At 41.7% G+C, this 16,634-nt stretch overlaps 1 protein-coding gene across 1 annotated transcript in view; it reads right to left on the bottom strand.

Moving 5' to 3' along the window:
- Nucleotides 1-100: 100 nt before the first annotated feature.
- The window catches only part of gnrhr4 (gonadotropin releasing hormone receptor 4), an 88,490-nt gene continuing 71,956 nt past the window's right edge, over nt 101-16,634 (bottom strand). Inside the window, exon 4 of the mRNA XM_061925243.1 lies at nt 101-552. Coding sequence (XP_061781227.1) covers nt 101-552 — 452 coding nt within the window. The remainder of the gene's footprint in view (nt 553-16,634) is intronic.

Genomic DNA, 16,634 nt, shown 5'->3' with positions numbered 1-16,634 from the left:
TTACTTGAGTGGATCAAAAATGAATGATTGAGTGACCTTTGTTTCTGATAAAAGAGCAAGCGGAACACTGAGATCGTGGTCATTAGGACAGCAGAAGACTTTAAATGTGGCTAACGGGCACAATTGGCCTGGAGGCGCTTTTGCTGCTGCTGTTGTCGCTTCTTTCCTCCATGTCTATGTGGCGGCCACCTGAGGCCACATGCCTGCGAGTCATGTGCATGACGCAATTGTTGTTTTCGGAAGTGATCTGTGTGTTGGAGCCTCGGCAGTACTTCTTCATGCCCTGGTGGAGATGGATGGTGAACAGGCCGTAGGTAATGGGGTCTAGACAGGCGTTAAAGAGGCCGAAGATGAACAGCATGTGAGTGAGAGAATGGGAGACCGTCTCCTCCATTTTTTCGGGAAACAACCAATACCACAGGCCCAGCAGGTAATAAGGGGTCCAGCAGATGATGAAAGATGTCACGATGACAATGCTCATCTTGAGAGTTCTCATTCGGGCTTTGGGGATGTTGTTGTGGGACCGGCGAAGGTGAGCATCTCTGGACAGCACTGCAAGAGAACACAACCATTGATTTGCTTTAGGAAGGTCAATCAATCAATCAATGTTTATTTATGTAGCCCTAAATCACCAGTGTCTCAAAGGGCTGCACAAGCCACAACGACATCCTCGGCTCAGATCCCACATCAGGGAAAGAAAAAATTCAACCCAATGGGATGACAATGAGAAACCCCCCTGGCGACTGGTGCAATGGACGTCGAGTGGATCTAGCACAGGGGTGTCAAACTCAAATACAGAGTGGGCCAACATTTGAAACTGAACAAAGCCGCGGGCCAAGGTTGAACAAAGTAACCTTTTTGTTGGGACCCAAACAAGTTTTGCATTGAATATTGAACAAGCAAGGCTTATATAACTTTATAGTGACATGCAAAATCCAGTTTCAAATAATAATAATAATAATTCAAAAATATCAATGGCATATCAAATACAATTTAAATAAAAATGTAATGCCTCTTTTCTATTTGCAGCCTTCTGAGGTAAATATCAACATTAACCTTTTCCACAGGCTAATACATTTGAAAATAAAATAATGAATAAACCAACCATTCAGGACTTTAAACGGTTCAGTTTGCAACACACTGATCTAATCTGATGTGCCCAAGCCAGATACCTGCTATCTTTTCTTGGATGCTAGTTCATCAATGTCGGGGCTCAGGCTTTGAGCTGAGGCAACCCTCATTATCGAACGAAGGTGTTCATCAGTCATTATTTCTCGTATTCCACAGTCACTGCTTTTAACGTCCTCTACGAGCTGACATCACGTCCGCTTTTCATCCCTTCTAACAACGTGCCCGCCCAGTCACAAGATATGAGCGGCTTCTGTACGCACACACACGTATATACAACGCATACTTTATCAACAGCGATACAGTTTACACTGAGAGTGGCCGTATAAGCAACTTTAACATTGTTAGAAATATACGCCACACCAAACAAGAATGACAAACACATTTTGGGAGAACATCCGCACAGTAACACAACATAAACACAACAGAACAAATACCCACAACCCTTTGCAGCAATTTTAATAATAATTTATTTATTTTTTTAAATCGATATTTTAAAAATGAGAATCGATTCTGATTCGCACAACGTGAGAATCGCGATTCGAATTCGAATCGATTTTTTCCCACACCCCTACTGATTAGTATTAGGACCGGCCCGCAGGCCACAGCCGCCTGCTGCTGTTTTGCACGCACCAATACTCCATCAGTGTTGGTGCCTGGACTTTTCACAAGGGGGTCACAGGGACCCCATCAAGTCATAAAAATGGGGTCCCACAGTAAATTTTTGGGGTCCCACTTTTTGTAAACGTTTTGAAAACAAATCGATCAATCAATCAAAGTTTATTTATATTGCCCTTAATCACAAGTGACTCAAAGGGCTGCACAAGCCACATTAATTAATACATCTGGGAATTAATTTAACAGTTTCTTTTTCCAAATACACTGTTTTAAAGATGCAAGTGATCAATGCTTATTTAGTGAAACAAAAATAAATGTAAAACTGCATCAATATACATAAATTAAAGATGCATCAATAATTAATTTTTAATGGAATGGTAGCTCCTGAATCGTAATCGTGAAGTGCCCAACGATTCCCACCTTTAATATTGGGTCATTTTGATACATTATTTGACAGTAAAGATGCTAAAAACCCAATTCAAGGCAGAAACTATAAATATAGTCTGATTTGCATAATTTTGCCATGTTGCATTCACATGTAATTGTAACGGGTGCTGTAGGACAGAGGAATAACGTTGTAAAGTGAGTAAAAAAACCCACAACCAAATGTTTTTTAAACGACAAATGAACAAATGATAAATGTATGCATGATCCTGTTACATCTCACATTCTATATTGTGTTTTGGAAAAAGGTTGTCATAAACGTTACTTAATTCATTCAAAAAAATAATACAAAAGAAAACACATTTTTATGCGTATTCGGTTACAAACATTCATTCACTTTCTTCTTTCCTTCATGGATCTAAACTTTACCGCTGACAATATTTTTTTCTATATTTTTATTGTAATATTTTCAGAATGTGTTTGTTCTATTCAAATGCTCAGTCATTCACAAATGATAAATGATAATAAATGGGTTGTACTTGTATAGCGCTTTTCTACCTTCAAGGTACCGTATTTTCCGCACTATAAGGCGCACCTAAAAACCACAAATTTTCTCAAAAGCTGACAGTGCGCCTTATAACCCGGTGCGCTTTATATATGGATAAATATTAAGATTCATTTTCATAAAGTTTCGATCTCGTAACTACGGTAAACAGCCGCCATCTTTTTTCCCGGTAGAACAGGAAGCGCTTCTTCTTCTACGCAAGCAACCGCCAAGGTAAGCACCCGCCCCCATAGAACAGGAAGCGCTTCTTCTTCTACTGTAAGCAACCACACGCCCGCGTAGAAGAAGAAAAAGCGCGCGGATATACCGTACGTTTCATTTCCTTTGTGTGTTTACATCTGTAAAGACCACAAAATGGCTCCTACTAAGCGTCAGGGATCCGGTTCATGAAAAGACGCAATCTCTCCATCCGCACACGGATTACTATTTCACAGCAACTGATATTCCTGTGAACCGCACTGTGGATACAACGGGAGCACGTACGGTGAATATTCGCACCACAGGGAATGAGAAGTCATCCTTCACTGTGGTTCTAGCTTGCCATGCTAATGGCCAGAAACTTCCACCCATGGTGATATTCAAAAGGAAGACCTTGCCAAAAGAGACCTTTCCAGCCGGCGTCATCATAAAAGCTAACTCGAAGGGATGGATGAAGAAAAGATGAGCGAGTGGTTAAGGTAAGTTTAAGTTTACGCGAAGAGGCCGGGTGGCTTTTTTCACGCAGCTTCGTCGATGTTGATATACGACTCCATGCGCGCCCACATCACGCTGGTTTTAATATATTATTAAAGTTTGACTGACCTATTTGACTGTTTTTATGACATTCCTTTAGCGCAGTTAGATGCGGCTTACAACACGGGGCGGCTTATAGGTGGACAAAGTTTTGAAATATGCCGTTCATTGAAGGCGCGGCTTATAACCCAGGGCGCCTTATGGTGCGGAAAATACGGTACTCAAAGCGCTTTGACACTACTTCCACATTTACCCATTCACACACACATTCACACACTGATGGAGGGAGCTGCCATGCAAGGCGCTAACCAGCACCCATCAGGAGCAAGGGTGAAGTGTCTTGCTCAGGACACAACGGACATGACGAGGTTGGTACTAGGTGGGGATTGAACCAGGGACCCTCGGGTCGCGCACGGCCACTCTACCACTGCGCCACGCCGTCCCACAAACAAGGATGGGGCGAGGGTCACCACTTTGTCAACAAATGCGTGGGCAAATTGTTGAACAGTTTAAGAAAAACCTTTTCTCAACCAGCTATTGCAAAGAATTTAGGGATTTCACCATCTACGGTCCGTAATATCATCAAAGGGTTCAGAGAATCTGGAGAAATCACTGCACGTAAGCAGCTAAGCCCGTGACCTTCGATCCCTCAGGCTGTACTGCATCAACAAACGACATCAGTGTGTAAAGGATATCACCACATGGGCTCAGGAACACTTCAGAAACCTACTGTCAGTAACTACAGTTGATCGCTACATCTGTAAGTGCAAGTCAAAACTCTCCTATGCAAGGCGAAAACCGTTTATCAACAACACCCAGAAACGCCGTCAGCTTCGCTGGGCCTGAGCTCATCTAAGATGAACTGATACAAAGTGGAAAAGTGTTCTGTGGTCTGACGAGTCCACATTTCAAATTGTTTTTGGAAACTGTGGACGTCGTGTCCTCCGGACCAAAGAGGAAAAGAACCATCCGGATTGTTATAGGCACAAAGTTGAAAAGCAAGCATCTGTGATGGTATGGGGGTGTATTAGTGCCCAAGACATGGGTAACTTACACATCTGTGAAGGCGCCATTAATGCTGAAAGGTACATACAGGTTTTGGAGCAACATATGTTGCCATCCAAGCAACGTTACCATGGACTTCCCTGCTTATTTCAGCAAGACAATGCCAAGCCACGTGTTACATCAACTTCATAGTAAAAGAGTGCGGGTACTAGACTGGCCTGCCTGCAGTCCAGACCTGTCTCCCATTGAAAATGTGTGGCGCATTATGAAGCGTAAAATACGACAGCGGAGACCCCGGACTGTTGAACGACTGAAGCTCTACATAAAACAAGAATGGGAAAGAATTCCACTTTCAAAGCTTCAACAATTGGTTTCCTCAGTTCTCAATCGTTTATTGAGTGTTGTTAAAAGGAAAGGCCATGTAACACAGTGGTGAACATGCCCTTTCCCAACTAGTTTGGCACGTGTTGCAGCCATGAATTCTAAGTTAATTATTATTTGCAAAAAAAAATAAAGTTTATGAGTTTGAACATCAAATATCTTGTCTTTTTAGTGCATTTAATTGAATATGGGTTGAAAAGGATTTGCAAATCATTGTATTCCGTTTATATTTACATCTAACACAATTTCCCAACTCATATGGAAACGGGGTTTGTAGTTGTAATGCCATGGTTTTAATAGTCCGGCCCACGTGTGCACAGATCCTCCATGCGGCCCCTGAGCTACAATGAGTTTGACACCCCTAGTTTATAACTTTCTAAAAATATTTTTGGACATAATTAGGGCCCTTTAAACATAAAATAACACCGTAGTCACCTTTACCGTCATTTCAACCAATTACAGTACTCACCAGTAGGGATGGGCACCGTTCACATTTGAACCCATACAGTACCAATTCTCAGTACCTGGTAATCGATACCGGTACTCAATGGTACCAACTTTTTTAAACTTTTGTGTTTGTTAATACATATTAATATAATGTCTCATTTTTATTGCAACATTTAAAAATGAGCTGATTATGATAACTGCTGTTCAGTTGTTATATATTGTTTTATTATCACATTTCTGAGTCTCATAGTTCAAGACGTTATAGTTTGTTGGCCAGTCAGTGAAGTCATTGTTGAATCGAGTCTTTTGTTGCTCACATTGATACATGCTGAAATAACATTCATTTTATGAACTGGTATGATCACATTTGTCCATTCACATACTGACATTGTGAAAACGTCTTCCAGTCCTTTCATAGATTCACACAAACATTCACAAAGCTATTTAATAGGATTTCATTTACTCTTTCAATTTCTATTCAGTCTATTCATATTTGTGTTTGACTTTCTCTTCTACAGTTACCGAATAATATTGTTTTAGTTTTACTGAGGTTTAAGGGTAGTCTGTTTCTGTCAAACCATCTCTTTAATTTATTAATTTCTTCTGTTACTATCTGTATTAGCTTCAGTGTGTTCTCTCCTGAACAAAACACTGTTGCATCGTCCACAAATAATACTAATTTGAAGTCTTTTATAACTTTACCAAAGTCATTTTTATAAAGATTGAACAATTTTAGTCCTAGTATTGATCCCTGGGGTCCACCACAAGAAGTGAAGTGAAGTGAATTACATTTATATAGCGCTTTTTCTCAAGTGACTCAAAGCGCTTTACATTGTGAAACCCAATATTTAAGTTACATTTAAACCAGTGTGGGTGGCACTGGGAGCAGGTGGGTAAAGCATCTTGCCCAAGGACACAACGGCAGTGACTAGGATGGCGGAAGCGGGGATCGAACCTGCAGTGACGTGCGGTGAGGTTGATGGCTGGTGAGGCACTGACTTCATCACAGTCAGATTTACAAACATATGAACCCTAAAGAGTATCTTATTCACCATTTGATTGGCAGCAGTTAACGGGTTATGTTTAAAAGCTCATACCAGCATTCTTCCCTGCTTGGCACTCAGCATCAAGGGTTGGAATTGGGGGTTAAATCACCAAAAATTATTCCCGGGCACGGCGCCGCTGCTGCCCACTGCTCCCCTCACCTCCCAGGGGGTGAACAAGGGGATGGGTCAAATGCAGAGGACAAATTTCACCACACCTAGTGTGTGTGTGACAATCATTGGTACTTTAACTTAACTTTAACTTTACACATACAAACTGTAGCACACAAAAAAGCACATTTAATAAAAAAACGTTATTATGGTCTTACCTTTACTTATAAATGTGCCGCTGTTGTGCTGGATTAAAGAAACCCCCTGATGGGAGTGTTATATCAACTAAAGCCCTCACTTCAACTTTCCACGTGCAAGATTGAATCTATTTAAAAAAGTGTAACCGAGGGTTTATAAATGTGGCCTATACTGTATGAAACTACAAAATAACAAACACGGAGGCTCCAGTTTACACGAGGACCACTTTATTTACATTCTTTTAAAAACCTCCGCAACGTGACATCACTTCCGCTCTTAGCGCCTTCAAAATAAGAGCTCAAGGCATATACTGTATAACAGCGCATAACAGGAACTTAACATCACAAAGAGGAAAGCCCATAAAAATAGGTTACAAAAGTTATTTCATAAGAAGCCAAAAAGTGCAAAAACAATAATGTTTGTGTTGGAGGAGTTGTGAATTACCGTATTTTCCACACCATAAGGCACCCTGGGTTAAAAGCCGCGCCTTCAATGAACGGCATATTTCAAAACTTTGTCCACCTATAAGCCGCCCGGTGTTGTAAGCCGCATCTAACTGCGCTAAAGGAATGTCAAAAAAACAGTCAGATAGGTCAGTCAAACTTTAATAATATATTAAAAACCAGCGTTCTAACAACTCTGTTCACTCCCAAAATGTACGCAAATGTGCAATCACAAACATACGTATATCAACATGGACAGAGCTGCGTGAAAAAAGCCACCCGGCCTCTTCGCGTAAACTTAAACTTACCTTAACCACTCGCTCATCTTTTCTTCATCCATCCCTTCGAGTTAGCTTTTATGATGACGCCGGCTGGAAAGGTCTCTTTTGGCAAGGTCTTCCTTTTGAATATCACCATGGGTGGAAGTTTCTGGCCATTAGCATGGCAAGCTAGAACCACAGTGAAGGATGACTTCTCATTCCCTGTGGTGCGAATATTCACCGTACGTGCTCCCGTTCCACAGTGCGGTTCACAGGAATATCAGTTGCTGTGAAATACGGTAGTAATCCGTGTGCGGATGGAGAGATTGCGTCTTTTCATGAACCGGATCCCTGACGCTTAGTAGGAGCCATTTTGTGGTCTTTACAGATGTAAACACACAAAGGAAATGAAACGTACGGTGATATCCGCGCGCTTTTTCTTCTTCTACGCGGGCGGGTGGTTGCTTACAGTAGAAGAAGAAGCGCTTCCTGTTCTATGGGGGCGGGTGCTTACCTTGGCGGTTGCTTGCGTAGAAGAAGAAGCGCTTCCTGTTCTACCGGGAAAAAAGATGGCGGCTGTTTACCTAAGTTGCGAGATCGAAACTTTATGAAAATGAATCTTAATATTTATCCATATATAAAGCGCACCGGGTTAAAAGCCGCACTGTCAGCTTTTGAGTAAATTTGTGGTTTTTAGGTGCGGCTAATGGTGCGGAAAATACGGTAGGTACACCTGCAGTCTGCAGGTGTACCTAATGTTGTGGCCCTGCAGTCATTCACAACTCCTCCAACACGAACATTATTGTTTTTGCACTTTTTGACTTCTTATGAAATAACTTTTTTAAATAGATTCAATCTTGCACGTGGAAAGTTGAAGTGTGGGCTTTAGTTGATATAACACTCCCAACAGGGGTTGCCGTGCATTAGTGATGGGATCGGCAGTTCTTTTGACTGTACTGAATCACTAGAATCAGTTCCTTAAATTGATTCGTTCAAAAAATGTGTTCACCGAATCACCGAATCACTTCTGCAGCAGCAGTTCTGTGGGCAGGTCGGCGAATCACGAGTCAGTCAGTAACAGCTTCCCCAGCGGCAGATCTCGGTGTGTGTCAGTTGGCCAACGACACAAGCCCTCAGCACCCAATGAACGACGCGCACAGTGACTGAACGAGAGCCTCAATGTGACGTCCTCCTCCGCGACACACTCACTTCTCTGTGTCAGTAGGTTCGCCAGTCCTGTTGTTAAATATGTTTTATTGCACTGAAATGAAAATAAGAAATAAATAAAAGTGGGAAATAAAAAAAAAATAGTTATAGCTTACTAAAATGCTTGCAATCAACAGTTAAATAAGTAGGCCTCGTTTGTTGAGTGCAAAAACAAATATTAAATTAAGAAACCCTTAACAAATGCCAACATAAAAACTAAATGCTCTGTAGCAAAGAAAATGTAAACTTAAATATGCAAACAAAAAGAAAAGAAATACCTTCAAAATAAAACAAATAAATTAAGAGCCAGAAATGCCAACATAAAAACTAAATGTTCTGTAGCCTACGTTTAAAAATATAACAAATAAAATATTAACTTAAATGTGAAAACAAAAAGAAAATAAATAGGCTACCTTAAATAAAACAAAAAAAATATTAAACCAAGTGCCAGAAAAGCCAACATTAAAACTAAAATTTCTGTAGCTTACATTTAAAAATATAAAAATGGAAATATCAACTTAAATATGCAATAAAAAAGAAAATAAATAGCTTAAATAATATAAAAATCAAGATAAATAATAGCCTATGTATACTGTATGTACATACATTAGTTATTATTTTTATTTTAAATCTTCTCAAACAGCCTGCCCTACACTTTACCCCCTCGTGTCGCTGCTGCTCAGCCTTGCCCTGCACTGACTTTCTTTCTGTCTCCTCTACTCTCAGAACTTGATGTGTTGAGATAATGGGTGTGTTTGTTTTCATGTGGCTTGAGTCAACATTAGCCGTTAGCTTGGACAATGAATGGAGAACGGATGCCAATGGCATGAAACATATCCCCGCGACGGGAGGAGAATCACTCGCGGCAAGCAGAGCAGAGAGCGAGAGCGTTGTCGTTCACTGAGTGATTCATGTCGTTAATCCGCGGTGAACGAATCGTTCGCTCAGTCCCTCCCCCCGCCCCTATGATGAGTAGCTGGCTGCGTCGTTCGCCGACGTCGAAGGTTCAGTGAGTCACAGAATGCGCCAGTTCCACTCATACCGGCATGGTCGCGGCGGAGCTCAACTGAACTGAGAAAGGAACAAATCAGTTCATGAAGTGATTCGGTTCAGTACGTTCACTCAAAAGATTCGTTCGTTCGAACGAATCGTTCGCGAACGACACAACATTACCGTGCATTCTACGGCGGGGGTGCAGGAGGCGAGCCTCAGCCAGTGCGTCTTTTGCAGCCGTTTTATGATCGCTCAGCACAAGAAATACGTTACACACATACAGTTGTTGACAAAATACACTGTACATTATATACCTCAGCTAACTAAACTATGGAAATGTATAATATAGTTCATATAGCAATACGGTCTCACTGCACAGCAGGCCAGCAGTTAGCCGAGTCCGTCCATGTTGTGGCACTGAGTGACGTGCCTCGACTGGCTGCTGTTCACCGCACCGTCTCTTCTCAGTATTTGAACGGCAAATGTGAAAATTCAGCGATTTTGAATAAAAATAATCTAAAACTGGTGAAGTTAAATGGAAAATAACTTTATAGTATAATCACTGGATACATTTAACAATTTAATATATATTTTTTTCTTTTTACATTTTTTTTCTTTCCATGATGCCTCTAGTGACTGCACGTCACTGCGAACCTGCAACCCTCAAGTTGCTGGTATGGCCGCTCTACCAACCGAGCTGAACCGCCAATATATTTAACGTTGTAGACATGTGTTCACCGAGCTTCACGTATTGCTTCCTGTTGGTTAAGTAACTTTTAATCCAGTTTAGAAGATGTATTTGGCTCCATCTATTCACCAAGGGTGCCGTAAAAAGAAATAGATTCACATCTCATTGGTGATTTATTTTGGTTATGAATCGATTAAAATGTTCCGAAATCGATTTTTACAAATAATTTTTTTAGGACACCCCTGAGCTGCACGCATAATGCCTAAGGAGGAGCTTCTGTAACATGTAATCTGTTTTGAAAAAGTGTTCCTATATTATATAATTATCGGATCGATAATTATCTGACTGATATTACAAGTTATTATGTCACACCAATAAATCCAGCTAAAAAGAAACCCTCCAATAACTGAAAAAAAGAAAATTGACCCAATGAGGCAAGGTCACCCTAATTTAAAGGCCTACCGAAATGCGATGTTCTTATTTAAACGGGGATAGCAGGTCCATTCTATGTGTCATACTTGATCATTTCGCGATATTGCCATATTTTTGCTGAAAGGATTTAGTAGAGAACATCGACGATAAAGTTTGCAACTTTTGGTCGCTGATAAAAAAGCCTTGCCTGTACCGGAAGTAGCAGACGAGTAGCGTGACGTCACAGGTTGTGGAGCTCCTCACATCTGCACATTGTTTACAATCACGGCCACCAGCAGCGAGAGCGATTCGGACCGAGAAAGCGACGATTTCCCCATTAATTTGAGCGAGGATGAAAGATTTGTGGATGAGGAAAGTGAGAGTGAAGGACTAGAGGGCAGTGGGAGCGATTCAGATAGGGAAGATGCTGTGAGAGGCGGGTGGGACCTGATATTCAGCTGGGAATGACTAAAACAGTAAAAAAACACAATACTCTATTAGCCACAACACAACCAGGCTTATATTTAATATGCCACAAATGAATCCCGCATAACAAACACCTCCCCCCTCCCGTCCATATAACCCGCCAATACAACTCAAACACCTGCACAACACACTCAATCCCACAGCCCAAAGTACCGTTCACCTCCCCAAAGTTCATACAGCACATATGTTTCCCCAAAGTTACGTATGTGACATGCACATAGCGGCACGCACGTACGGGCAAGCGATCAAATGTTTGGAAGCTGCAGCTGCGTAGTCACGGTACCGCGTCTGCGTATCCAACTCAAAGTCCTCCTGGTAAGAGTCTCTGTTGTCCCAGTTCACCACAGGCCAATGGTAAAGCTTGACTGTCATCTTTCGGGAATGTAAACAATGAAACACCCGCTGTGTTTGTGTTGCTGCAGCCGCCCGCAATACACCGCTTCCCACCTACAGCTTTCTTCTTTGCTGTCTCCATTGTTCATTGAACAAATTGCAAAAGATTCACCAACACAGATGTCCAGAATACTGTGGAATTGTGCGATGAAAACAGACGACTTAATAGCTGGCCACCATGCTGTCCCAAAATGTCCTCTACAATCCGTGATGTCACGTGCAGGCGTCATCATACCGAGACGTTTTCAGCAGGATATTTCGCGCAAAATTTAAAATTGCCCTTTAGTAAGCTAAAGTGCAATTTAGCTTACTAAATTCTTAACATTGCATGTCTTGCAATGTTAAGAATTCATCATTGATGTATAAACTATCAGACTGCGTGGTCGGTAGTAGTGGGTTTCAGTAGGCCTTTAAATGCCAACAAATATATACATTCTGAATGGAATGGTCATCCCAACAATCTGAATTGAATTGTGAGTTGTTGAAATATTCCCATTTGTACTGTTCACCCCTGCTCATACACACAAAATAATGGGACTGTCTGACTGACAATGGATTTTTTATTTCAAAAATATGCATTTTATGTTAATTGGTGACTCAAAATTGTTAATAGGTATGAATGTGAGTGTCAGTGGTGGTTTGTCTACATGTGCCCTGGGATTGGCTAGTGACTAGAGTGTACCACGCCTCTCGCCCGAAATTACCTGAAATAGGCTTCAGCAAACAAGGGCCCCTATTGAGGTATAGAAAATGGCTGGATGGATGGATAGGATAGGATATACTTAATTTATTCCACAACAGATAAATTGTGTGGTTGCAGTGCAGATACAAAAAGTCCACAAAACATAGGGTAAAAATACATGAAATTAAGAGGGAACCATCAGAGAACACAAAGGACATAAAGACCACAGAGCTGATGCAACCAGCTACCACTTCAGCGGCGCCATTTCAATATACAGCTTAAAGTAAAACACAACGAAAAAGTGCCTTCTCCAAGTCCACAAACCGTGTCCCTCGGGAAGTCCTGTGGGGAGTGCTCAGAGAGTATGGGGTTTCGGACTGTCTGATTGTGGCGGTCCGCTCCCTGTATGATCAGTGTCAGAGCTTGGTTCGCATTGCCGGCAGTAAGTCGGACACGTTTCCAGTGAGGGTTGGACTCCGCCAAGGCTGCCCTTTGTCACCCATTCTGTTCATAACTTTTATGGACAGAATTTCTAGGCGCAGTCAAGGCGTTGAGGGGATCTGGTTTGGTGGCTGCAGGATTAGGTCTCTGCTTTTTGCAGATGATTTGGTCCTGATGGCTTCATCTGGCCAGGATCTTCAGCTCTCACTGGATCGGTTCGCAGCTGAGTGTGAAGCGACTGGGATGAGAATCAGCACCTCCAAGTCCGAGTCCATGGTTCTCGCCCGGAAAAGGGTGGAGTGCCATCTCCGGGTTGGGGAGGAGATCTTGCCCCAAGTGGAGGAGTTCAAGTACCTCGGAGTCTTGTTCACGAGTGAGGGAAGAGTGGATCGTGAGATCGACAGGCGGATCGGTGCGGCGTCTTCAGTAATGCGGACGCTGTATCGATCCGTTGTGGTGAAGAAGGAGCTGAGCCGGAAGGCAAAGCTCTCAATTTACCGGTCGATCTACGTTCCCATCCTCACCTATGGTCATGAGCTTTGGGTTATGACCGAAAGGACAAGATCATGGGTACAAGCGGCCGAAATGAGTTTCCTCCGCCGGGTGGCGGGGCTCTCCCTTAGAGATAGGGTGAGAAGCTCTGCCATCCGGGAGGAGCTCAAAGTAAAGCCGCTGCTCCTCCACATCGAGAGGAGCCAGATGAGGTGGTTCGGGCATCTGGTCAGGATGCCACCCGAATGCCTCCCTAGGGAGGTGTTTAGGGCATGTCCGACCGGTAGGAGGCCACGAGGAAGACCCAGGACACGTTGGGAAGACTATGTCTCCCGGCTGGCCTGGGAATGCCTCGGGATCCCCCGGGAGGAGCTGGACGAAGTGGCTGGGGAGAGGGAAGTCTGGGCTTCCCTGCTTAGGCTTCTGCCCCCGCGACCCGACCTCGGATAAGCGGAAGAAGATGGATGGATGGATGGACAACGAAAAAGTTAGTCTGTGACTTGAACTTGTCGTTACAACTACGTACAATAGATGGCATCGTAATTCTACTTCTTAACAGCCGTTTTGTTTGTGACATTAAAAAAAAACCACACAATCACTAGCAAAAGACGAAAGCTCATTTGTACTTCTAAACATATTTGTTTTGCTCTCATGTTGTTTGCTGACTTTTTGTATCTGCCACAGCATCCCCAAAACTTGTCCTGTGGGAAAGAGTACATAGAACGCTGTCTTGGTTTGGCATCAGTCTTCCCATTGACATGCAGACCGACTGCAATATGAAAACGTATTTGACCATTAACATACACCCATTATATGAACGCCAGTCTGAGAGAGACACAACAAAAGCCAAAACCAGTGAAGTTGGCACGTTGTGTAAATGGTAAATAAAAACAGAAAACAATGATTTTCAAATCCTTTTCAACTTATATTCAATTGAATAGACTGCAAAGACAAGATACTTAACGTTCCAACTGGAAAACTTTGATATTTTTTGCAAATATTAGCTAATTTAGAATTTGCATCAAGCAAGAATGGGAAATAATTCCACCTGAAAATCTTCAAAAATTGGTCTCTTCAGTTCCCTAACCTTTACTGAGTGTTATTAAAAGGAAAGGCCATGTAACACAGTGGTAAAAATGCCCCTGTGTCAATTTTTTTGCATTGTGTTGCTGCCATTAAATTCTAAGTTAATGATTATTTGCAAAAAAAAACATTAGGTTTCTCAGTTCGAACATTAAGTATCTTGTCTTTGCAGTCCATTCAATTGAATGTAAAGTCGTGGTCAAAAGTGGACATACACTTGTAAAGAACATCATGTCATGGCTGTCTTGCGTTTCCAATCATTTTGACAACTTTTATTTTTTTGTGATAAAGTGATTGGAGCACATACTTGTTGGTTACAAAAAACATTCATGAAGTTTGGTTCTTTTATGAATTTATTATGGCTCTACTGAAAATGTGAGGGTGAAAAGTATACATACAGCAATGTTAATATTTGCTTACATGTCCCTTGGCAAGTTTACCTGCAATAAGGCCAAACAGCTCAATTTGTGTTTCATCTGACCACAGAACTTTCCTTCAGAAGGTCTTATCTTTGTCCATGTGATGTCAGATGAAACAAAAATGTAGCTGTTGGGCCACAATACCCAGCAATATGTTTGGAGGAGAAAAGATGAGGCCTGTAATCCCAGGAACACCATGCCTCCCGTCAAGCATGGTGGTGGTAGTATTATGCTATGGGCCTGTTTTGCTGCCAATGGAACTGGTGCTTTACAGAGAGTAAATGGGACAGTGAAAAAGGAGGATTACCTCCAAATTTTCCAGGACAACCTAAAATCATCAGCCCGGAGGTTGGGTCTTGGGCGCAGTTGGGTGTTCCAACAATACAATGACCCCAAACACACGCCAAAAGTGGTAAAGGAATGGCTAAATCTTGCCAAGGGACATGTAACCAAATATGAATTGTCACGGCCATCTTTGCGCTCTGCTTGTTGTGCCTCCGGGAGCGCACCTCGGGGCCCGGCCGCGCACTTCCAGGGATGCGCCGAGCGCGTCTCCGCCCTGCGGCAGCCGGCAGCTGCAATCATTCACCGGCAATCTGAGCACCTGGAAGCGCAACAAGCAGAGCGCAAAGATGAGGGCGCATTGGAATGCGCCCTGGCCGTGACAATTAACATTGCTGTATGTATACTTTTGACCCAGCAGATTTGCTCACATTTTCAGTAGACCCACAATAAATTCATAAAAGAACCAAACTTCATGAATGTATGTGCTCCAATCACTCTATCACAGAAAAATAAGAGTTGTAGAAATGATTGGAAACTCAAGACAGCCATGACATGATGTTCTTTACAGTATGTAAACTTTTGACCATAACTGTAAGTTGGAAAGGATTTGCAAATCATTGTATTCCGTTTTTATTTACCATTTACACAACGTGCTAACTTCACTGGTTTTGGGTTTTGTAAATACTGATTAGAGATAATAGCTCAATGGTTGTGGTAACTACTGTAAATGTTATACTAAGACCAACTAGGGTGCATGTTGTTATGCGGTTCAGTATTCTGTACACCAGGATTGATGTGTTTTTCCAACAATGTTTACATGCCTCTCAGTGTGCTGCAGCCATTTAGCTGGCCAGCCTGCATTGCAGTAATATCGGTGCACTCTCCTCTCCAACTTCACCAACATGGAGGACAAAAAGTCAGTGTTCGAAAACAAGAAAAAAAAAAAATCATAATTAGGGGCATTTTACTTGAACTAAGCAAAATGATCTGCCAATAGAACAAGACAATTTGGCTTGTCAAGACTTTCCAAAACAAGTCAAATGAGCTAACCTCAATGAACCCCAAAATACCTTAAAATATGTATTTTTTCACTAATAACAAGTGCACTTTTCTTGGTAGAAAAAACAAATAAGAGACCTTTTTGCTCAATATGTTGAAAAATATTCTTAAATGAAGTAAATGCTAGTGCCATTATCTTGGCATAATGATATGCGCTCGGCATTACATTTCTTGCATTTTCCCATCGATTAAATGACATCATCGCGCCAAGTGTGTGCTCTTTCAGTCAATTAGTGTGCAAGGAATATATATATATATATATACATATATATTTACAGCCCGGCCCCGACCACATTTTTTTTAATTGTAATTTTGAAGAATTTATCTGAATGTGCATGAACTATTTCTGTTCAAAATTGTTTGAAATGTTTAAATATTAGTTTACTGTACTGTGCCAACTGCACTACTATATGAGTACAGCTTTTCTATTGTTTCATTGAAAATAAAACAGCAAAGTCCATTTGGCTGTCATCTGTTTTGATACAAAATTGTGTCAAAGTCATGATTTTTTATTTCATGCTTGAAATAAGAAATTATTACTTTGTTTTATACTTGTGAGCTTGCACAGCTTTGCAACAGTTGATATTCTAGTTTCAAGCATGTTTAACTCAATATAGGTCATCAAATCTTAGCAACAACCTGTAATATCTTACTGAGATCATTTAGGACCAAAACCCTTAA

Source organism: Nerophis lumbriciformis, linkage group LG29 (assembly GCF_033978685.3).
Source record: "Nerophis lumbriciformis linkage group LG29, RoL_Nlum_v2.1, whole genome shotgun sequence".
NCBI lineage: Eukaryota > Metazoa > Chordata > Actinopteri > Syngnathiformes > Syngnathidae > Nerophis > Nerophis lumbriciformis.
The sequence above is the reverse complement of the archived record's forward strand: the minus strand, read 5'-3'. Positions and strand labels throughout refer to the sequence as shown.